Source organism: Haemaphysalis longicornis, unplaced genomic scaffold (assembly GCF_048455015.1).
Source record: "Haemaphysalis longicornis isolate Haplotype H1 unplaced genomic scaffold, Haemaphysalis longicornis Haplotype H1 scaffold_6, whole genome shotgun sequence".
In the NCBI taxonomy this organism is placed as follows: Eukaryota; Metazoa; Arthropoda; class Arachnida; order Ixodida; family Ixodidae; genus Haemaphysalis; species Haemaphysalis longicornis.
In genome coordinates, this window is record NW_027526407.1 from 57,414,081 (window position 1) to 57,438,062 (window position 23,982).

The 23,982-nt window shown below is 46.4% G+C and overlaps 2 protein-coding genes and 2 non-coding genes across 8 annotated transcripts in view; 3 read left to right on the plus strand and 1 right to left on the minus strand.

The window, feature by feature from the left end:
• Positions 1 to 11,589, minus strand: part of Ilp7 (Insulin-like peptide 7) — a 28,790-nt gene extending 17,201 nt beyond the window's left edge. The window contains exons 1-2 of the mRNA XM_077674440.1: positions 11,424 to 11,589; positions 3,724 to 3,861 (exon numbers count right to left, since the gene is read on the minus strand). Coding sequence (XP_077530566.1) covers positions 3,724 to 3,830 — 107 coding nt within the window. The 5' untranslated portion in view covers positions 3,831 to 3,861; positions 11,424 to 11,589. The remainder of the gene's footprint in view (positions 1 to 3,723; positions 3,862 to 11,423) is intronic.
• LOC144142747 (uncharacterized) overlaps positions 1 to 23,982 on the plus strand; it is a 140,361-nt gene that overhangs the window by 9,970 nt on the left and 106,409 nt on the right. The window lies entirely within an intron of this gene.
• Positions 232 to 303, plus strand: Trnae-cuc (transfer RNA glutamic acid (anticodon CUC)). The gene has a single exon. It is a non-coding gene; the product is annotated as a tRNA-Glu (tRNA).
• On the plus strand, positions 1,061 to 1,133 carry Trnak-cuu (transfer RNA lysine (anticodon CUU)). The gene has a single exon. It is a non-coding gene; the product is annotated as a tRNA-Lys (tRNA).

The following is a 23,982-nucleotide window of genomic DNA, read 5'->3' on the forward strand; positions in this document are numbered from 1 at the left end:
GTTTGTGTCGCTAGCGACACAAACTGTTTTTGCTCTTTACAGTGACACTCAGAGGACGTGCTGAGTGTAGCTTTTTACATGCGCGCAATTCGTACACAAAAGGGTGATGTGACTGCAAATACAAACTCCGCAACGACTGCGAAATGCTCAAACGCCCGACCACCAAATGCAGACAACTCATACGCCTATAAACACGAATGTGTATATCACAAACTGCCTCCAACTCCGTTCTCCGGCATGGTCTAGTGGTTAGGATACCTGGCTCTCACCCAGGAGGCCCGGGTTCGATTCCCGGTGTCGGAACAAGTTTTTTTTTTCTTTTTGGCTTTGTACAACGTAATGATATATTGTTTACGCGTTGTCCGGTGTATTTCTCGGCACGTTTCAAAATTTGTTGACCTCTACCCCCCTCCTCCCTCCGCGTGTCTTTTTCGAATAATCACTGGCAGTTCAGCGATTCACTAAGCACGATCAGCGCTGCCTCCTAGTACTCAGATCAGCTCAGCAGTGAAATTACATCTTTTACAAGTAGGGTCAGAGTAACCTGGTTATCTTAAACCTGCTATCGGTGTACGCGTCCTTTTTTTGTTCAACTGGGGAAATGTAGCAGTTATGAATTGCGAGCAAGGAAGCGGCTATATTCGTCGTGTATGAGATGCTAGCGCCATCTTCGGACATTCCTGCGTACTGAAGGGACGCAAGTGCGTCGTTTGCGGCAAATTCTAAAGCTGGTTACCTTGTTTCGTTAGCGACTGCGTAAGAGAGCCTCGACAAAACTTAAAGGGGAGTGAAGTTTTTCGGAGAAACTCAACGCAGAGCTCAACGCACGTATTTCCCGTAAGAGAGAGACGCAGTTTACGTCACGCTAAGCGGACACTCGTGCGCTAACGCTGTTCAGGTTGTAGGAGTGACACTGAAACTAACTTAACTGCACAAAATGTGTTTCTTTTTCGGCAATCAATCACTTCTGCCAAATGGATACAATCAAAAAAACACCGTGCCAACTAAATATGAATTCTTGCGCTAGTAAACCCGTCTTATTTCATGCCAGTCCTCGTCCGCCCGGCTAGCTCAGTCGGTAGAGCATGAGACTCTTAATCTCAGGGTCGTGGGTTCGAGCCCCACGTTGGGCGCATTTTTTTTTTTTTTTTCTGTGGGGCGCGTTTTCAGATTTTGTTGTTTTAGATACTGCAGGACCAGAACATTTGCGTGCCGCACAAATGAGAAAACTCTAACGCCTGAGAAATCTCTTACAGACCCGGAGCGATATGTGTTGGACTTCGTGCACATCAAGGAAGGTCACTTAAAAACTCCCTCCAAATTTCTCTCTTAAAAACACCCTCCTTCCTAATTTCTGGTCTCACCTGATCACATTAGTATGGGTCGATGATCCGCGGGCCTACACACCATCACGCTCATATTTATGAAGTGTAACAGACCCATAAAATATTCGTAACGGCCTAGTTTGCTTGTTTTAAAAACACATACCATCTGTACAGAAATAGAATATCAAATTGTCGCTTGCTTGCTTGCCGACTGACTGCATGATCAATTAATTATATTTCATTATTAATTAAAATAATAAATAATTATAATTATTATATTTTTTATTGATTGATTGGTTGATTGATTTATTTATACTGGTATCCCCTTGTGACGGGGTAATGACGTGTCATCTTGCCAAAGAAACTAATATATATTTGTTTTGTACTGTTCTTTTAATTCTAGCGCTGGTCTTAGGGCAGGCTCAAAATACTTTTTCTGTTACAGGCAGTAGATGTCCCAGACTCCCAGGCAATTTTCCCCTCTCTACTTTTCGTCCACCAGCATTCTAATCGTCTGTCAGTCGTCTCGACAGCCTTGAAGTTAATTAACTCGCTCTGTGCTACCCTTAAAACCCTCGGGCTTCTCATGTAGATTTGGATGGATGCACTCACATTCCAACACTATGCGCCGCATAGTTTCTGTTCCTTTCCCCAGACCACGCGAACCCCATCATTTTGTGTATCGTAATCATAATCATCATCATCATCGTCGTCGTCGTCATCATCATCATCACCACCACCAGCCTATCTACGCCCTCTGCAGAGCAAAGGCCTCTCCCATTAATCTCCAATTACCCCGGTCATTTTGTGTATACTTCCCCACAAAGCTCTTAGTTCGCAACCAACCTGCTCTAGCCTCAAAAAGTAAAGCACTTCCCTTGAAATTATCATAGAAATTTTTCTTTTTGGTGTCTTAGTTCTCTTCGCTGTTACATCTCTAATGACATTCTAGCTTCCATTTTTCCTCTCCATCTATTTGTTTCTATCTGCCTTGCTTCTTTTTGGTTACCTTGGCTGTTTTTCATTTTCCACTGTTCTTCCTTTATTTCATCGTTAGCCTTCTAGTCTTCCTTAGCCACTGCATGTCCACGCTTTTTATGTGTAGGTACCTAAAATCTTTAGCTGTCCACCTACACGGCCTCAATGCTCAGTTATCCCTTAAAACATTTTTACTCTGACCTTCTCGAGCTTCAAACGACGCCAAGCCCACATCTTTCTGCACTGGTTCGTTAGTTCTTTTACCATGCGCTCCTAAGGCCAAACGGCCTACAATTATCTGGTGCACTTCAAGGCACGATAGAGCGTTTGATTTTAAGCAGCGTACTGCATTCTCAAATGTGAGGCGTGGAGCCATTACTCCTTTCCATATTCCTATCACTGTTTCATATATGTTAAACCCCCGCAGAGCTCTATGCTTCATTATAGCTGCGTTTCGCTTTCCCTTACCCTTAAGTTGCTCCTCGTGAGTTCTTAAGTAGTTGTCCCCTTCGTTTATCCACACTCCCAAATATTTATATTCCTTGACTCTGGATAATTCGCCATGCTTTATTGACACTGCATCAGTGCTAGTGTCATTGAAAATCATTACTGCCGATTTTTCAGTGCTAAAATTTAACCCGATGTCTTTGGCTTCCTGACCACTACTATTTATGAGCCATTGCATATCTCTCTGGTTATCAGCTAAAAGAACAATGTCGTCTGCGTATAAGAATCCCGGAATACGCGAACCCTAACTGACTTTCTTCCAGTTTCTTTTCCAACCCTACCATGTAGATTATAACCATGTAAAGTGTAAATAGTATTGGGCTCAAAGGGCATCCCTGTTTCAGTCCTCGATGGGTGGTGACCTGCTGTGCGAATGTCTGCCTTTCGAATAGTCCACCGTATTATCTTTATAACTCGTTAACTCGTCATCTAAGCCCTGGAGTTTCAGCACCCTCCACAGCAGTTTACGCTGTTATATGCCCCTTTAATGTTCAAGAACGTAATCTATAAGGGTCTATTCTGAGCTTTAGCAGATTCAATGACAAGACCGCGAGTTCCATCTAGAGCAAACTAGCTAAACTAAAACGGGCTCCTTGTTTATTTTTTATTTCGTTACTGAAGTGTTTACCAAATGAGTAAGCTAGGCTGTTAGGAACATTTCTTATGAATTCATACGTCTTGCTGTATTGGTATACGATAGTTATATAGTTTTAATCTCAGGGGTCATGCAACAGTAACTTTCCATATGAATGTGTCCATTAAGGTGTGACGAGTTATCATAGTTTACTAAATAAATGTTTCGACATTACGGACACGCTATCATAATCTGTAGCATCACTTCCTTGCTGGAACAGAAAGGCCGGGGAGAACTTTTCCTTTGTCGCTCTCAGAGCGGAAAGATGGCGGGCGTTACCGGTTGGTGAAGATCTCGTTCCAGTCGGGTCCGTCTGCTTCAGCCGCTGCGAGTCGCGGGCAGACCGCGCAAAGGCTGAGCCAGAGGGCCGTCCACTGCAGCAACATCGCTGTTCAGCTTTCAAAGGGAGCCCGGAAGCTGAAGAAGAAACAGGGAGGGAAGAAATGAATGAATTAAAATTGATTGACTTTCGGGTTGCATGCACCGACCTGAATGGAAGTAATGCCTGGTGTCGGTGCAATGCTGGAGGCAGATATTGCTTGTTAACAATGAAAACATCCGCCTCACTTCGAATGACTGTGGAAAAGCATATTCCGTAGCCGTTTTTCATAGCCCAGGGGTGGTATTCTCGTGTTTTGTCCGTTTTGTGTCTGTTTCAAAAGTGCCCATTTTGAGCAAGCCCTGATTGGCTAAAAGCAAACACCCGGATGTGACGCCACGCAAGCACGGCAGAGCTATGAGCCGCGGCTTCTCGGAGCAGACGATTTGGAGCAGTCTATTTTTGTCGCGTTGTTGTTGGTTCGCACAGAACTCTTCCATGACAGCCAGTTGCGAAACTCCGCCTCAAAAATCGGCCCGCACCTGAACCCCCCTGCTTTGGATCGTGGATGGCGCCACCGCGGCCACCGCACGTACTATCTAAAAAACAAACGAATTATTCAAATTGACAATTTAACGTTAAATTTTGTTTTAAACGTGCGTAATTCTTTATTTTTGTACTTTCCTAAGTTATTCATTGCTTCCTTAACTTCGGTTTTTTATTGCGATTGTTCCTGCGTCTGCGCAACTGCCTCGACCGAATGGCGCTTGTGCGGGAACTCCGGCACAACACAGGTCCGACCTGAAGTACTAAATTTGCAGTTGTCGCTCTTACACTGTATGCCAAAAATAATCCTCTCAAGCTACCTATTCTAGCCTCAAAAAGTTAAACACTGCCCTTGGAATTACCGTAGAAATTTTCCTGTCTGGTTTCTAATTTCTCTGCGCTGCACATCTCTAACGACGTTTCAGCTTCCTTTTTTTTTTCTCTTCCCCTCCTCCCTTAATATGGCCGCATGGCCTTCCCTTTGAAATAAAGGATTACAATAACAGCAACTCTCCATTAATTCGTTTCTATCTGCCTTGCTTGTAACCTGGTCTTTGTAAGCTCGCTTTCCCACATTGCGTGCTTCACAGTGAAGCCTACTCATAATCCCGCTTAACGCTTTCCCGGCGCGGCGGCGATGTTGGAGCGGGAGTTGGTGGCCAGTCAATTACAGTCGGGCTCTCTATAATTTGGAGCCCCTTAATTAAAATTTTCGGTTAATTGGGGGTGATGAGTTGGTCCCGCAATGTTACACACATTCTAAAGGAAGCAATCGCTCGATGTTTTGACGCTAAAACCCATTAGGTCGAACCTCGTTATAACGAAGTAGTATGGGGAGAGTAATTTAGTTCGTTATATCCAATATTCGTTGTAGCAGTAGAGCTTAAAAACGGTTCAAACCAATCGGTAATCTGGCGGCCGCAAAAACACTTGATAGAAGAATGCATTATCTTACTATAAGCAAGGTTACCCTTCTCTTTCTCCTTGTGGCATTTCAAGCTTAAAGCAGCCATGAACAAAAAACATAAGCTTGGTTTATTACAAAGGCTGCTTAGTCCCGATAACAATGATACCAATATCATCGCAATCTTCGAACAAATAACGGAGATATTGAAGAAAACGTGTGAAGCAGTCGCGACCCCCTAGCCAATTTCTCGAAACTTTTCTATGACGCCACAGAACCTTGTTTGTGCGATTGGCGGCCGCCTAACTGACCTGTCGTGACGACACATGACTGGCCGTCTGTAATGGGGCCTCTAGTTCCATTTGACCGCATAACTTGAATGCTAACGTGCAGTTAACGCACTGAAAGTTGTGTTTTATTGTTGGCCCGTATGACGTCATTCTTGCTCATAACACGTCACTGTGGCTCAAAATATGAAAGTTTTTAAATACTTCTTGCTTTTTTTCGTTAAAAAAACATCTTTTGTGGCTGTAATGGAGCTGAGTGAGATACCGAATCCTTGTTCTTTGAAATTAAACGAAGTTGTATTTTCTCTCCATGGCGCCTTTAATGAACCGGAGCATGAAATGGGAAATTACAACAGACCAAAGTTCATTTGACAAAACAGGCCGGCGTTCCTATTTTTTTGAGGAAGGATGTTATCTGTGTCTATAGTGGCTACTCACAGCACTGACCAGGATCAAGTTCTCCACAGTGTCCACGAACAAAGGGGCCTTTTCTAGTTCTGCAGTTTCGGACGCCGGGAATTTTTCCAGTCGACAGTACCCACGAACAACTCCGCTGGTAATATTCCTTCGTACAGTGGAATAACTCCGAATTTTTACCGGTTGCGCCCCAAAATATCATATTTAAGTCTGTATTACCTGCATACGGTTTAATGACAGCAAATGTTTTGTAGAAATTTCTACAAGACGATTTTGATGAGTGCTGAAGTACGAACACTTTCGTACACGTCCACGTAGGTTGCCATTAGTTACATATGAACTATCTATGCACAAGAAAACATAACAGAATGTACGGCTAATCTTTTACATACATGTTAGTAGCGGATGACATAGTTGGCTAGCCTTTTCCGTGTACAGTAAAGCCCACTTATATCGAACAGCGCGAGTAGTGTAAAATAGTTCGATATAGCAAAAATTCGATATAGAAAGTGAAGCAAAAAAAAAACTTATATGAGAGCAATCTTGCCGACGGAGTCGCGAACTAACGCTGAGCTCTTACCACCCTGCAGTTCACCATTGATACGACAGTTTCTCGGAAAGAAAACAATCATTTATTGGGGCGGAAGAACTGCGTGAGTGTAGCCTGCTTCTTGGAGCACAACGCGTTGCTGGTGATCGACTGCTTGCTCCACGGTATCTAAACAGTCGACAAGCACAAGACTGCTGCCCTCAATGACACTGCAGTATCGCCGTAGCAGGGCCACGGCAGCGACGCCTTCGCTCGTGCTCGGAAGCGGTACGGAGTCCTCGGCGTCTTCGGCAGAGCGGAGACAAGCATGGACACAAGCGAATAACGGCGAACCCAGCGAACCGATAAAGTGCGGGCAGCGAGTGGCGCGCACATGAAGTTCGGTGACACCGCAGCCCGCAGCGCCCAATGTGACGCTTTCGGCTCCAACGGTATGCACTGCGCGGAGCTGGTCCACTCTGCCACGGCCGGTTTGGACGCGCCCGAGATCGCGCGGGAGTTGCAAACGACACCCGCGCCACCACTGCGCGCCGATGTGCTGCCGCATGGCAAAGGAGAGCGAAAAATCCCGCGCGGGAGAGTTCGATATATCCATTGTGAGCAAAATCGCGTTCGATATAAAAAGTTTTAAATGCATGTAATTTTTACCAGAATTATACAAGGCTTCGATATAGGCAATAATTCCATGTATCCGTGTTCGATAAAAGCGGGCTTTACCCTATAGCAGTAACCGCGTGTTATAGATCGCTCTTTTAATGTATGTCGGCAATATCCACAATATATTTCTCACTCTTGCATGTACGTGGAAGAAACTGAGGCCACATATTCATTCGAATTGACCATATACAGCGCATTTGACGACAAAATTGGTGCGAAACCCCGATACGCTACCCTATCACATCACTAATTGGCAAGCCTAATAATATGTGGCCCGTATATACGTTATGTGCGGCTGTATACAGGGTGCCCCAGCTATCATGCACCAACACTTAAAAAAAAGTACTGGCGTTGCCCGAACAAAACCTTGTGCATATTTGCAGTACTGTGGAGAAGCGGACAGTAATTGTTTCGTTCATAGGACTTAATTAATTCATTGTAATTATTATCTAACTCGAGAAGTGCTCGCCTAATTATTGCAGCGTCAATAAGACACTTCTAGGTCTACGCACGAGAGCAATCTAGCTGCGGTATTTTTAGCGACAAACTAATTTCCTACTCATTTATTCTGATCGATGGAGAAACCCCTCGGAACATGAAAAATACCACGTCACGGCGCTCCCGCCCGCCTCGTAAAGCAATACCTCCAAATAGGCTGCTTCTGAGTTAGCCAGAATGAAATAAAGAAAATAAAAGAAAAGAAAAGAAAGATGAAATCGCGACCGAGCTTGTGCGTTATCTGCCACACGCGCCCCGCGAAACTTGCTGTTGCTGCTCCTGCATGCTTTGCATGCCTTATCAAGATAGTTCGCCCTTAGAGTTTCATACTATACGCTAGAGGAGACAGTGGCGCTAGTGTCTATGCCAGCCGCCGAATGGCGGCTTCAACCTTTAAGGAGGCGGCCATGCCTGGAGGATGCGTGATTTACGAACTTGGCTTGACCCAGCCGTTATCTTGACTTGACTCAAAGTATTTTTTTAATACAAAATTCATAACTATCGCTGATTAGTGCATAAATTATTAATCGCGAAAACAAGTTGTTCCTCCTGTTAATTCTATATTGAGGTTTAGAAGAAGTCTTCTATCCGATGGAAAGATATTTGTAAAGTGTATACACGGTTGAGCTTAGCGGAGCCGACGATTAGGTCGATTAGGCGGCGAAGCGTGTGTGTTTTTGCGTGCGAGTCAGCGATGGCGGGCGGCTGCACTGTATTCCACAAGTTTGCATGGTTACGGGCGGTGACAGCTAGCGATGGTGCGCGCGCCTTGTTCGCGCCAATAATTACGGGCAGCTGATTACCGGCGGAAAAGCGTGGCCTAGCAGATGACGGTTGCATTGGCGGGATCTTTCTGTGCATGCGGCCTATACCCTCGCTTGTTTCGCCGCTTTCTACCGCGATAAGACCACGAGCAACTTGATGATGACCCACCCGCCGCATGAAGCTCCCGCGATATTGTTTTGTAAATAAAAATTAGACGGCTGTACACATTTACTTACTGCTAGCAAAGGTTTTTTATTTGGCTTAGCCGCTACAGAGCTCGTATTGTTCTCTCAAGCTTCGCCATTAACGGGAAAAGAATGGAACAGCGTGCTCGTACCGTCTATACTTTGTGCGGAATCTCGATTTCGCGTGCGTTTTCAGAAATGCTGTAGAACATGACTAGTTACATGACTAGTTCTAGTATAGGGGCTACACGGTGATGCTACTGCTTTCAGCATCCACTTAGTTCCAGCCGAGCAGTAATTGATCATTGCAGCAACTGGAATCATGCGCTAACAGCATTCTGCACCGGGACGAGCCCTCGACGCTTTCGACGCCGAAATCGAAACTGATGGCGCAGAAAAATCAGAAGCCAAGTGTACATAACAACCGCCAAGTTCGAAAATCACGAGTCTACGTCACACAATCAGCCTCGTGGTGGTTGAATGATTGCCGCGCCAGTGTTTCCTCTAGCGTATATTAGTATGAAACTGTAGGGGTGCGCCGTCTTTTCGGACGTGTGAGAGGCAGAGCAGTTGCTTTCAATTAGCTTATTTGTGGGCGCTGCTTTATGAGGCGGGCGAGAGCGCCGTCACGTGGTATTTTTCTTATTCTGCGGGTTTCTTTATCTATCAGAATAAATGAGTACGCGAATAGTTCATCGCTGAAAATACCGCAGTTAGATGGCCCTCGTGGGCACCTACAAGTACCGCATTGCCACTTTAATGATTACGAGAGTACCTATTGAGTTAGATAATTAATTCCAAATTAATAATTAAGCCTTATTAACAAAAAAATACTGTTTACTTCTCCACAATACTGCAAACGTTATGCACTAAGTTTTCTTCGAGCAACGCCACTGCTTTTTTAAAATCTCGGTGCATCATAGCCGGGACACCCTGTATAAAATGCCTTCTACTACAATTACATGGAGGAGATATTTTGCGGAAGAAATTATAGCCTACTTGTCCGCTAGCGCCCAACAACCAGCAACTTCCATTGCAATCCCCACCACTACCATCCCCCCCCCTCCCCACCACCGTCGTCGTCGTTATCATCATCATCATAATCAGGCGGTCTGTACGCCGGCTGCTTGCCTGTTCGTTGGAGAACAGGGCGGGCTCCTTCAGACCAAGGCCGCAGTTGGAACATTGCAGCCACAGTTGTGACCTTGCATCCAACTATTCAAAGTTCCCCTACAACGCCTGCCGGTTGAGCCAGTGGCTGGCTTCTACAGCTCTCCAAACAATCCGTGAGATTACTCTGGAGCAATTTAGTGCAGTTACGAAGTTGCCCATCTGTTTGACAAACCGCTTCAGCAAACACCGCGTCATGCCTGCCCTCGAGTCTTGCTGCAACCGATGACGTGGAGTGCATCAAGTTACGTGGTTGTGCCATGCACAGCTACTGATCATTACCGAAACCCTTTGCAACTACTCATCTATCATCATAATCATCATCATCAAAAGCCTATTTGTATCAGCTGCAGGACGAAGGTTTCTACCAGAAATTTCCAACCCCTCCAGTCTCGTGTCTTCCTAGTCCATTCAAAATTTTCTTTAACACCCCTTGGGAGGCCTTTGTTTAGACGAATTGTACATACACCAGTACTTGGTCATTCGCTCTACATGACCCGACCAACCCCACTTCTCGCGCTTAATTTCAGCTGGGATGCCTTCGATCCGAGTTTGTTCCCTAATCCATGACGCAGTTTTGTTATGCGTGCAATTGCCACCGCTGGCATTCTTTCAAGGATATGCCGTTTGGCCAACCTAAGCTCCATGTGAAAGCACTTGGTCAGACACCGAATTTCCACTCCGTATGACATTCTCCAACAAGCTCAGATAAATGCAAAATCAAAATCCCAATTTAAAAGTCATTGTGATCTTAAATCTCGGACTTGTTTTGTCAAGATTTCGACTCTGGCGGCACCACGGTCATCCCGATGGCGCTACGCAGGGATTACTTTTCGTCCTGAAGTAACGTATCTACGGCTTTTGTAGTTTCTCATTCAATGCACCCAGTTACAATAAGGCAGACTTATCCTTGATTTGGCAACACCTAAAGCGGCGCAATCGAAACTACTAGCCAAGATTTTCAGGTGAAGATCAGCTGGATCTCTTTCATTCGAATGCTCCTTTTGAATCGTCTGTGTATGGCCCTGCGCGAATTGGGGTTTAATGAAAAGCCCTCGGCCAGTTTCTGCGTGTCGCATGCCTGCAGTGCTATAAGATCGTTCACCTCATACTTTGTTCTTCTCTGCCGTTAACCTCTGCCAAGTCAAAGACATGGGGACAGACAAACAGACATATCCACTTGCGGACGTCTACACAGTGCAGGCAATTTGTTTTGTTGGCTCTTTAAATTATTTTCCATGGGTGAGAATTGCATAAGAGAAGCGTTTATGGACAAAACGTTACACTTGTTTTGCGCACAAGTGGTTTGACTAGGGCCAACAAAGCAGTGGAATAGCGTTCGCAACTATCGTATGTAGCGGGGTTTCAGTATTTGTTCTGGTTATCTTAGAACTCGACACACGCAAGTTAGGCTTAACTGGCGATTTAACAAAACTTGTTGCTGAGCTAGTTGGTACATAGTTCAAACAAAGTTAAAAACGTGGCGCAAACTAGACGGGACAAGAGAGACAAGAAACACAGATACAGTCTGTGTTTCTTGTCTCTCTTGTCCCGTCTAGTTTGCGCCACGTTTTTAACTTTGTTTTAACTGGCGAGCTTTTGCGTCAAAGTTGAATGTCAGAAAGGCATGGGGGAGGTAGCCTGTCCGCGGTTGTACAGATAAGAACGCACATCGTCTCACCTCCTGGGAATCCGCCGATGGTAATGTGGCGGTCTGGTTCGAAGAACGTCTTGCTCAGCACTCGCCGACAGGGGTAGTTTTAGCACAAGCCATAGAGCGTCGGTGGCGACGAAGGAACTATCGCTGAATATTCCGCGAAGTACTCGAGAAGTGTTGGTGCGTAACCTTGAGGTCTCTGTTTGGTCAGGAAGCGGGACTCCCTTTTAAGAAGCCACAGTCGGAACCTGCGCCGTGCTTTGATTGGTCGCCGCACGTTTGGGCGTGCGTTGCCGCGGCTACCAATCCGAGCTGTGATTGGTCGAAAGCGCGCGCATTTGTTAATCGCATGCGTCGGAGGATAACGGCGGGATGTCTGGCCACCCGTGCGGTACTACGCGAGCATGCTCTGTTCGGAGCGGACGCCATTGCCTTGTTTGTGTTCCAACGAACCGAGAAGTGAAACTTAAGGGGACTCTGCAACACTTTTTTAAACTTTTTTTTTTGAAATCTTAAATACTTGCAGAACGTAGTCACCCAACACACGGAGTACATACTTTGGGTGGTCGCAAAGTACCTCAGCCAAAAATTACTGCTCTATGCCCATCAGATAATTGCAAACTCGCTCAAAAGTTTTTTCTCTCTTTCCCAATCTTGACGTTTTTCGACGGCTCAAATTACGTCACTAGGGCCATGGAGCGGGTGTTGGCCGGTTTTCCTTCAGTTGCAGCAATGAACGCTTTCCGATATCAACTTAAAAAAAAAAGCCACAAAGACAAAGCAGAGATGGGAGGCGTATCTGGTGCGACGAGCAAATCACGCAGTGCTGCTCCGTGCTGGCGATAACTATAGCTTTCGCAGTGATTCCAGACGCGAAGGAAAGAGTGAAAGCGCTTATCGAAAGTGTTGCAGAGTCCCTTTAATGCGTTGTCAAGAGTACACGTGTTTTCTCCAACCGCTCAGTGCCGTGGAGATTTTACGTGACTCACAGACAATGCAGGGTGGGCGTTGTTTCAGTAACCAAGTTTTCTGCACATTTAGGTTGTTGGAATCCGTTAACTAGTCCTCGTGTGCAACACAATTTGAGGCAATCGATCGGTTGAGCTGTACCGCAGTGCACTCTCGTAACCAGTCCATGTTTTAAACAAAGTAAAATTTAAATAAAACGTCAGCGACGTCGATGCAATTTGACAATAGAATGCGAACTGTCATGCTTGCACAGAATGACACCGCAACGCAGACCAAACTTTTGAATCAAATCGTATGCTCGGCGTCGTCGTTCACCGCAATTTCATTGTTGGCTTCATTGTTGGCTTTCATTGTTGGCTTTCATTGTTGGCAATGAAGCTTACAGCGGACACTGAGAGTAGCTTATGCACCTCACGCAGCCACTCAACTACGCCACACGGTTTGGTTCGGAACAGCCCTCTCAGTGAACTAATTTTACTCGAATGACGTTTAATTAGATAGTATTATGAGTTAACGAAGACTGCAAGTAATGTCAGTGCGAAGATTTCCAGTCAACACACCACGTCGTTGAGTTTTTACCACAGATAATTCGACAATCGTATTCTACACTGTCCAGTCAGCTAAGGCGATCTGCTGTTGAGTACGCCGACAAGGTCCAAAGCGTTACAACCAAGATAGTACAGGCTGTGGGGCCAAATAAGGTAGAATTGAACGAATCCTGAGGATCGTGTACCGTGTTTTCAGAAGACGCCGATCTAAGAAACGTATTTCTCCCCCTCAACTCTTCTTCTTTGCAAGAAATGAATTTAAGAGCGCTCATACGCCGTAAACGGCCAACTATATAGGGACCAGACTGAAATGAAGTATGCTGCATTTGTAGAAGAACGTTGGCGTTTGGGAAATACATTGAACAAAATGCGAAATGACGATAACGGGAAATGCAAAGGACAAGAGCCACCAATACGCTTGTCTTGTCAATTTAGAGGCTTGTAATTTCAGTTTGCCGAGTCCGGCTCCGTAAATGCGGTTTTAGCACAAAATGTGCCAACTGGTCCAACAACAGGTTCCGTTTTACTGGTATACCAAAGTGACTGTATCGAGCAACGTTTCGGGTAGATAGCTTATTTAACCCTTTCATGAAACTATAATGGGCCAAAACTATAACGTGCTATAACTATAACTACCATTGACCAGCTACCAAGTTTCCCGTGATCAGCCACGTTGGTCTTACACTTGCTCTTTTGCGCATCACCTATTGGAAACCAACCAAGAACCCATCCACGATATGTTTGAATGGTCATTTGGAACAATAAGAGAGGTGACCGCTAAATGTACTTTTTGCTTGGCGATGCTGAAGCGGGTATGTGCCCATTGATACAACTGAAAAAAGAAGAAAAAGGCGCGAACGGGAAAATTATGGGGGAGCAAGAAAAATGTTCGGCAATTTCCCTGTAATGTTTTTGCAGTACATCCTGCGTAATTGGTGCTCAGGTCGCCAAGTAATTTTGTCGATATATTCGAGTTGCCACTTGGACCATGTTAACCCGTCGCCGAATTGTCCATGTCTATGCGCTGCCACTCCAGTATTCCGCATGATACAGCACGTCTGCGTCGAAAGGAGGCATTTTTAGCCGCACACGCATATGCAAGTGAGGTCTCGCGGAACTTCAACAATAGAACAGCAACAACCACGACCAACTAAAACAAGAAATGCCCGCCGAGTTGACGCGACTGTATCAAAAGGCCCCGCGAGTCCGTCTTCCAGGCGACTTATCCCCTTTGGCTCGTACACGGCAAGCGAAGACACAACACGACGAAAAAAAGAAGAAACTTATTAGGAAAATGTAAAAAAGGAGCGCCTACGCGCATCTCGCGAGTGGTCTCGATCGGTCGCACATATTGGCGCCAAATCTCCCCGCTCGAGGAGATTTCCCGTTTTCACGAGTAGCATCTGTGGGAACAACACGGCTGGGCAGACTTCTATCGCTCAATTGACAAGAAAAAACAACAAAAAAAAAAACTTAGGGGAGCATGAAATTCTCCTTCCCCTCCACTACACTGACCGTACGTTCGCCTAAGACTTCTTAATACATGCCCGTCTTAGAGAGAGAGAGAGAGAGAGAGAGAGAGAGAGAGAGAGAGAGAGAGAGAGAGAGAGAGAGAGAGAGAGAGAGGAAAGAGAGAGAGAGAGAAGGGAAAGAGAAATGAAAACAAATTAAGAAAGGGAGGTGGGAATATTTTTGGTTTCTTATTCTTTCTTTCGTTAACAGAGTGGGAAGGCGGTCGGAGTCGCAATCCGAAACATCTGAAACACTTTAGGGCTTAGCGACCATATCAACCCCGGCTACGAAGGCGTCTGCACGTGTCGAAGCTGTTAGCGGTCCGTCGATTGACGAGGCAAGAGACTCAAAAAACTTAGGCTGACGCACGCCGCCCTCCCTCCCTTTTCGTGTGCCTGGGTTCACCGCCGCTGCTGTTCTACACGGATAGGCGGGGAAGTTGGGCGAAGGCGTACGTCGTCACGCCTTTTCATCCAACCAATATGTTAGAGAACGGAAGGTCGCGATATCGGCTCACGCCCACGCAGTGGTTAGGGTACGCTTCGTCTCGTTACAGTGAACTGTACAGAAAATAGTTTCAAACGCGGGAAGTGGCGTCAATTGTCACAAACACGCCCACACACGGACAGCTTGTTAGAATAGGGAGTAGGGGGTTCAAAAAACTTTGGAAGGAAAGGTAGCAGTCGATAATACCAAGGAAGGCTTAAGGGTAGCACTTCCTCTGCTCTTTCAGTGAAATGGGAAAATGTGAAATGCGGTAGGTCAGCGGCTAAGGCGTTATGCTGCTGAGCCCGAAGTCGCGAGTTCGATTCCCGTCCGCGGCGGCCGCTTCTCTGATGGAGGCGGAAAGCGAAAACGCCCGTGTGTACGAGATTTCGGCGCACGTTAAAGATCCCCAGGTGGTCAAAATTAATCCGGACTTCTCCACTACGGCGCGCCTCATCGTCGGCCTTGCGTCGGCGCGTTAAACCCTACACTCAATGAGTGAAAATGTAACCAACGAAATGTTAGACAAGGAAGGAATGGGAGAAACAAAATCAAAGCCTATTCTTTAAGAGAAAGCTGGTTAAAACGGGAAGCTTCCTCCAATTAAACCTGGGTCAAAGAGTCAAAGTCAGTCCAAAACCCGAATTGCTTTGACCGTGTCCGAATGACGCAATCGGATAGACGTGGGCTTCATAAAGCGAGGGCCCCGGTTTAGAATCCGACCATGGGAAGTGTTTGAAGTGCGAATGCACTTTATAAGCGACCCTGAATTCCGTTGACCGCCGTCCGTCCACATAGCAACAGCTGCGGGTGCGCGCGCTCCTCGTCTTCCTTGGCAACGGGGGGAGATGGCACATACCCACGTGGGGGATTGGCCAGGAATCTCCTCGTCTTCCTTGGCAACGGGAGGAGATGGGCGCGCGCTGCCTGGCCGCTGACATGGCACATACCCACGTGGGGGATTGGCCAGGAATCGGGCGTGAGAAGGGCTAATGCACCCGCTTAAAGGAGTACTGACACGAAATTTCAAAGCTGAGATCCGCTCTAGCAATCAAGTACAACGACAACACAAATAGGTGTCTGTGCATGGCACATACCCACGTGGGGGATTGGCCAGGAATCGGGCGTGAGAAGGGCTAATGCACCCGCTTAAAGGAGTACTGACACGAAATTTCAAAGCTGAGATCCGCTCTAGCAATCAAGTACAACGACAACACAAATAGGTGTCTGTGAATAAATGCATCTTTCTTTCTTTGTAGTTGTGTGTGTGTGTGTGATCTCTCTTTCGCGAACATCACCGAACCGCGCAAATTCAACTCGTGCATTCGCACTTTCACATTCTTCCTCTCGGGGAAATGCGGGGAAATTTTTTTCTTGAGGCGCTTCGCGTTTGATCATCATCATCATCATCATCATCATCATCATCATCATCATCTTCTTCTTCTTCTTCTTCTTCTTCTTCTTCTTCTTCTTCTTCTTCTTCTTCTTCTTCTTCTTCTTCTTCGCCACCACCACCACCACCACCAAAATCACCATCATCATCATCATTTACCCCCTTGTGGAAACCCATTGTGTTGTGTTGGCCTTCATGCCGTGTGCTTTGGTGTTACGGTCTACGGCGCAAGTGAAGCGTAGAAGGCTTCGCTTTAAAATGTGCACCACGGATTTGATCCGAGCCCGCAACCTCGGGATAACGTGTACAGTGCTCTATCAACCGAGCTATCAGGTTGCCTAGATTCCCATCTATTTTGTGACTTACGTGAGTCAGTATCATATCGTGACCGCGACAACGCATTAAGAAGCACGAACGGGAGAAGGGTTGAACGACAATAGGATGGTGGGAATATAATTAGAAACATAGGTTCACTTCCCGTTAAAATATATTTGTTTTTATTGTGATGACGAAATCATGTAATTATTTTCAACGGTAAGTACATTCCTTAAGAATTTGTCCCCCCCTCCCCCCACCCTGAACCCAATGTTAAAATAAAGTAATTCTACCTGCCTATGGCCTCGTAAAGCGGGGCATACGACGACTACGGTAACTTTTGGCGTTTGAGGAGATCCCCAAGGCGTTCGCCTTAATAAAACACTGTTCCAGACCTACGCCCACTTCAGGCGTAAAGAAGGCACTTGCAATAAAAACCGGCAGTAGCGTACTATCGTTGCGGGATTCACCCATGTGCCCCGCTATATTTGCTCTCAGAGTTTCCACAATGTAGAATTTGACGGCAAGGTGCGGAGTGAACCGACTATTTTTAGCATCTGCGTAAGCCTTTGCAGAGGCTTGCGCACAGCTGAAACAAAAACAGGAAAAACATTTTACAAACCACGTGTTGAAACTTAGGGATGCCAAACTTCGCCATTTCTATTTTACGGTGCCAACTCGGGGAGTCGAACCAACGAACTTGTTACCGGCAATAGGCGTATTCGTAGGAACCTAAAATCTGCATAAGCTCTTTCTTTGTGGGCGTCGGCCTTTCTGTGGAGGGCTTAAAATAGACGCTGTTGCACTTCGGCGACTTCTTTTTGCTCGCCATGTTCTTGTTTCTCCTAAAAATAGTCTTTTAAATCTCCTTACCCAGGCGGCAAGAAAACCCTTTATTTCTTTATCGTAATCTCTATGCGTGGTGTAGCGTGTTGGTTCATTGAACACACATGTGAACTGTTATCCTTGTGCGCATTAAATGATTGATTTTAAGTACACCGTGAACTCTAATAAAAATGTATCTTGAAATTGCTACATAACTTTGAATTGAAGGCTTGAGGGAATGCTACGTTAGCGCATTCGCTTGCGTTCGGCTTTGCCGCGTTGCTTGCTCCTCGCGGAAACTTGCTTGGCGGTACGTCGGCGAGGGTGACCTGCTGCTCGCCGAAGAAGTGTCTTGTAGCCGGCGAGAGCGCGCGAGATGCAAGCTGCGGGAGCCTGCTTGCCACTGGTGGCTACGCTTCTCCAAATTGGTGAATTTCAGAGGTCCTTGGCGACCGACAAGTATGAATGGTATAACGAATTTCTGCCGATGTTCGGCTAGAGTCTTTATCGAGGTAGGAGTTACACCTTTAATGTCAAGAGTAAGCGCACAAAGTGAATTCAAATATGGGAAACGTAACAAATCTGTCTACAGACAATGCTTTCAGTGGTGGTAGAGAGAGAAAACTTCTTTATTTGGCAGAGCCTTGTGGGAGTGGAGCCCTTTACAGGTAGCCATGTGCCGTCTTTGATGCTACCGCTTTCCCAACCAGCAGGAGCTGATCGCAAAAGAGGGACCTGGACAGCAACGTCTCCCACTGCTCGGGGAAATGCCGAGGGTGGGAAGGTGGAAAGTCAGGGTTATGTGTGCATTCAAGCATAATGAGCCCAAGTGCTCCTGATTGCGTACAGAATTTGCATTGGGCTTCGTGTTGATTTGGAAACATAAAATGCATCAGAGTTGAGTGGGGATACCTGCTTGTTTGCACAAGTCTGAGCGCAGTTTCTTGTGCCTTTGTTAGTTGTGGGTGGGCAAACGGAAGTGCTCTGAGACCGAGTCTGTAGTGCTCCGTGATTTCCTGGCAGGTTGCGAATGGCATATGTTCAGGTGGGTCCCCCGTGGCCTGGTCGAAGAATCAAATTTAGAGCCCAACCTTTTTCCTGTAACTGCTGCTACACACTCCCCCCCCCCCCCCCCCTCTCCCCCTCCGTACAAGCTTTCCCAGTGCAGCACTAGGGCAGGCTTCTATAACTCATGGAAGGCTAGAGAAGTGCCACAGTGCTTTGGAAGCGTGATCCGTAAAGCTGGACATGATGCGTTGTGTTTTGCCTGGTACGGCATTCTATGGATTGATACAAAATTGTAATGGAAGCTTTTTTATTGCCACATATATCTGGTGGTTCGACTTTTATCGCAAAACTAAAAAAAAATGGCTACTTTTGGCGACATTTGGCTCGTCGTTTGGCGAAATTGACTCCAACCCTGGCGGGAGGTGGGTGTTCGGGAAGCGAGGCAACAGGGCGCGTCTGTCGTCCTCCTTGCTTCGGATGATCGGGCAAGGAGTGTGACAATTGCCGTCATCGGCGTTTCAGCGAGGCAAATGCGAGCGCGCTGAGGCGTCCCGGATCTGGCTGTTGTCGCGGTGAGTCGAACCTTTCGATTCCTTTAAATTGCCCGGGCGAGGAAACAGATCCTCGCTGCTCACCAGCTAGCTTGCATGCTCTTTGGATGTGTTTTATTCATCAATTAATATCAATGAGAGGAAACATTTGTCGCTTGCTTTGTTCCGTCGAGCCACGGCCCGCCACGGCTGGCATATTCATGACAGCCCGCAGCCGCGGGGTGGGACTATAGCTTCCTAGCTGGGCGAAACGAGAAGACAAAGGCTGGTAGTGCACTCTTAAAAAAAGATCGGGGCATTCACTAATGGAATACTAACAAGTTACTTGTCCCAGTATACACTAGGTACTCAGTAACTGCAGGTAGTAAATGTAGCACCTGTGAGAATTACTAACCGAAGCAGGCAGTAAGCACCACTACAGTAAAGTCCCAGCGATAGCACTCTTCTGAGCTACATGCGTTTACTAACTGGCCATGCACAACCTAGTCATAAGCATGACCTTAATCTAGTGCATACTACTTCCTACACTCAGTTAATTTACTAACCATGCAGTTAGTGGCAGAGTCTACGTACAAAACCGTGGGGTTGTAAGGTTCGTAAGGAGTTAGTAAATACGGCCGTTACTACCTCTTTACGACCTTTTTTATTAAGAGTGTGTCTCTCGCCGCCGGTTCCGGCAGTACATGTGAAAAAAGTACCTGCCCCCTTTACCACTATACATGCCACAAGCTACATAACTTCGATACGCCTTGAAGATGTGTAAATGTGTCGCGTGAATATACTCGGGATTAGTGATGCGTAGCAACTACAAAAGCTAGCCTATTGTTCGAGGCATTGCTAAAATTCCCACGTAACATGTTTTAATGACAGGAATTTAATTTATTTCGAAGTACAAAATCTTACAGCAAAGCTGTTGACGTCCGCTTCGTCGAGGGCCTTCGTGGCCTCGTGGTTGACGTCCGTCAGCAAGACTATTATCCCACCTGGAAAAGTGCGGCGCCCCATAATGTATAGGGCTATAACATAAACACCGCAGAGGCCGTCTCCTGGGGGAACATGTGCAGATCTGACAGGTTATAATTGAATCGGAACCCTACGTACCCACACAATCAAGTTGGCGACAGAGCGCAGAAACAGACCACCCCAGACCTCACTGCCATTAGCAGGGTAGGAAATGCACAGTGGAGCTGTACAGACCATTCATTAGGCATTATCGTCGAACTTATCTATCGTTCCTCAAACCTAAAAGCGTGCCTGAGACAGCTTCACCTAGATAATTGAGATCGATTCAGGCAAATCCACACTCAACGAGCCCCTTCAGACATTACCGCGAATATACAACACAGCCGGGAAGACTAGAGGATATACGAATTGCAACAAACCATTAGACCTATAGGTACCGGTAGGATTAGTAGACACCCGGCTACAGCCCATGTGGGATGCACACAAAAGTATACAGCGCAGATGAAAACATAATAAAGATAACTGGTGCCTCCTACGTAAACTAGCAGAAGTCAACCGAGCAGCCGATACACAACCCGATGAACGAGCGCAAGCCAAACGGGGACAACTATGTGAGAGGGAATCTGAGTGCACAAAACGTGTCCATACCCATATGCCTACAGGACCCCGGACAATCTACAACGGCGCAGACAAATAGTCGACATGACATCGGATGTCATTAAAGTCCCTTCAAAAGGTACCCCTCAGGGGGTAGTCCTCCCTCCCGAGCTATTTAATTTTGCTATGATTGTCTCCTCCGAAGTCCCAAACCCGCGGTACAGCTTATGCACCGACGACATAACCATCTGAACGTCGGGAGCCACTGACACTCAAATAGAAAACACCCTACCACAGAGCCCAAACCGCCATTAATGAGCACGGAATGCCAGGGCTTTAGATTGCTTCTCAGCTAAGTCCAAACTTCTCGTGCTTCCAGCCAAGCGAGTCTCATTCATTCATTTATTCATTCATTCATTTTTTCATTTTTATTTCCTTAAGGACCCCAAGGGCCCGGGGGTATTACATAAGGGGTGGACACTCAGGAAAATAAAACACTTGCACACATTGGTCTTAGCAACACAGGGGAGTTGTAACACTTGCTACGAAGGTTCGTGGGCAAGTGATGGAAACAATGGAGCAGGGAAGGTCGTTCCAATTTTTGGCTGCCCGGGGAAAAGAAGAGGCGGCAAACGTAACAGTTCTGGTACGACGACGGGACACTTGAAGCGAATGGCCGGTGCGGTGTGAGGAGGAGGAATAAATGTTTATTCCACGAGCGCTGGTGCTGCTGTTAGGGCACCCGCCCGGTGGAGGGGGGGGGGGGGGGGGGCGTCCCTAGTCCGGGATGCAATTGGCTGGCAGTCCAGGCCCTTTTCAGTATACGCTCGGTCCCAGGGTCTGGACTTTTCAGGCAGGCCACCCACTGCTCGTAAGAGGGGGAAGGGTTGGGGGGTACGCCTGGGGTTTGTCCGCACTCCCATACTTGGTGGTATAGCGCACGGGCAGCGGCATGGGCCGCCTCATTACCGGCGAGGGATGTGTGTCCGGGTACCCAGACGATTTCTATTTCGGGTAGCTGAATCTGGGTTTCGAGGATGCAGAGGGCTGTTTTGGAGATGCGTCCCCGTAGATAGCTGCGTCACGCTGCTTGAGAATCCGTAAGCACTGTGATTGCGTCCTCACTAGTAGTTGCGGCTAGGGCAATAGCTACTTCCTCTGCGGTTTGCGTCTGTGTTGTACGGATGGTGAGACAGGTCATTTCTTGCCCTGATGAACTGGTGACGCATACCGCATGGGCTGGCCGCTGAAGATAAGGAGACGCGTCAGTGTACATTGTAGTCGGGTTCCGGCCATACTTTATGTCCATGACCCGGCTCGTGCGATTCGGCGAGCTTGATTGTAAATTGGGTGCATGTGGCGGGGTATAGTGGCGTTACCCTGATGTTCAGTCGAATAAGTAGGGGAATCCTAACCTTGTGGTCTTGTATGGGCGGTGTCGTATAGTTCAATCTTCTGAGAGTCGCTCGTCCTGTGAAATGTATACGTCTGAGAGAGGATGTAGGGGGCTGCATTGAGAGAAGAATGAAAAATTTTATGAAAGAGGGAAACGGGGGTGATAAGGCGGCGAATTGAGAGGGGTGATAAATCGGGTTGTGCTCTCACGGATGAAACTCTGATGTCGTACGAGTACAGGGAGTGAATGAATCGGGTGCTGCGATTTTGTACGGATTCTAGGTCGTTAATGAGATATGTTTGGGGCGAGTTTCATATGGGGGAGGCATATTCGAGCTTCGATCTGATGAGGGACTGATAAGCGAGCAATTGTGCATGTTAAGGTGCATGATGTAGGTGACGCTTCAATAAGCCGTTTTGTTTGCAGATGAAATGACCTTACTAATAGTATGCTCATTCCAAGTAAGTTAATAAGACAATGTGACACCAAGATATTTGAAGGATGAGTGTGACTGTACAGGGACGTTTGCGATATTATATCAACAAAGAAAAGGATTTTTACGGCGGGAAAAGCAAACAAGGTTGTTTGGGTTAAGAGAGAGAAGCCATTTGTCGCACCATTCCTGAAAGGGGTTAAGGTCTTGCTGGAGAATAGCTTGGTCGTGAGAGTGTTAGTTACTGTTCGATAGATCACAAGTCATCTGCAAACATGCATATTTTGCAGGATACACTGAGGGGCAAGTCGTTAATGTATATTCGGAACAGAAAGGGGGCCTAAAACCGAACCTTGTGGTACGCCTGATGTTTCTTTGAGACACTCGGAAAATATGCTGTTGACATGCACGAATTGAGAACGGTTAGTCAGAAACGCTTCGATCCACTTTGTTACATTTGGTTCTAAGTTTAACTGGGATAATTTTAGCACAAGTCTTTGGTGGGGTACTGTGTTGAATGCCTTTGCGTAATCTATAATATTGCGTCAGTTTGTAAGTTGCTGTCAAGGTTAGTAGGCAGGTCGTGAAGGAATATTGCTAGTTGTATTTCGCAGGAGAATCCTTTCCGAAAACCGTGCTGGCCGGCATGAAAGAGGTTGTTAAAGTCTAGAAAGTTCACAATCTGAGAGTAGATGACGTGTTTCGCGATTTTGCAGGGGTCGCTTGTTAAAGCAATGGGCCGGTAGTTCAATGGACAGTTTTTATCACTTGATGTGTAGATGGGAACGATCTTGCCCATTTTTCAGTCCTGTCCTTGCCCATTTTCTGCGGAAAGCGACTGCGCTTACATCAAACACCGAAATGGGTGATGGTGTCATGAATGTTTTTTTTTTTAACAATTATGAGTTAATAAAATCGACACCACCTGGTGAGGACAGTTTCATGTTTTGAATACCAGATGAGATACCTCCTGCGCGAAAAAAACCATTGAACACAGAGTGGATGTCATGATAGCACCGCGGCAGGAGGGGAAGGTACACTAGATTCGTTTGTAATTACAGATGAAAACGCGGTGTTAAAAGCATCGGCGCATTAGTTATCTAGAAGCACGTGACCTGATTCATTAGTAAGGTGGATGGTGCTGGTAGACCGAGGGTTCACTACTTACCCGAATGTTGGTGTGTTATCGGTTAGCATGTCTGGTAAATCTTTGTTCAAAAACGTGTTTTTTTTTTTGCGTTACAAATAGCAGTGTTATGTTTTTTTTCGACTTTGTTGCATTTCGCCCAATCGTCAGCTGTTTCTTTCGCTTTCGCTGAGTGAAAAAGGCGCTTTTTTCTGTTCGCTAATCTCTTCACTTTGTAAACCAGGGTTTTTGTGGCGTGCTACGGAATGATACTGTGGGGATAAATTTGCCCGTAACTTCGTTCATTTCACCTTTCAAGATCTTCCAGTTTTTGTGCACAGATCCAGTGTGAAAGTTATTTTTGTTTTGAATACTGGAAAGAAGTTTTCAAGCTTATTGTTTATAGCTGCATAATGACCTTTACTGTATAACGTAATTGTTTTTTGAGTTTGCTACGTCGC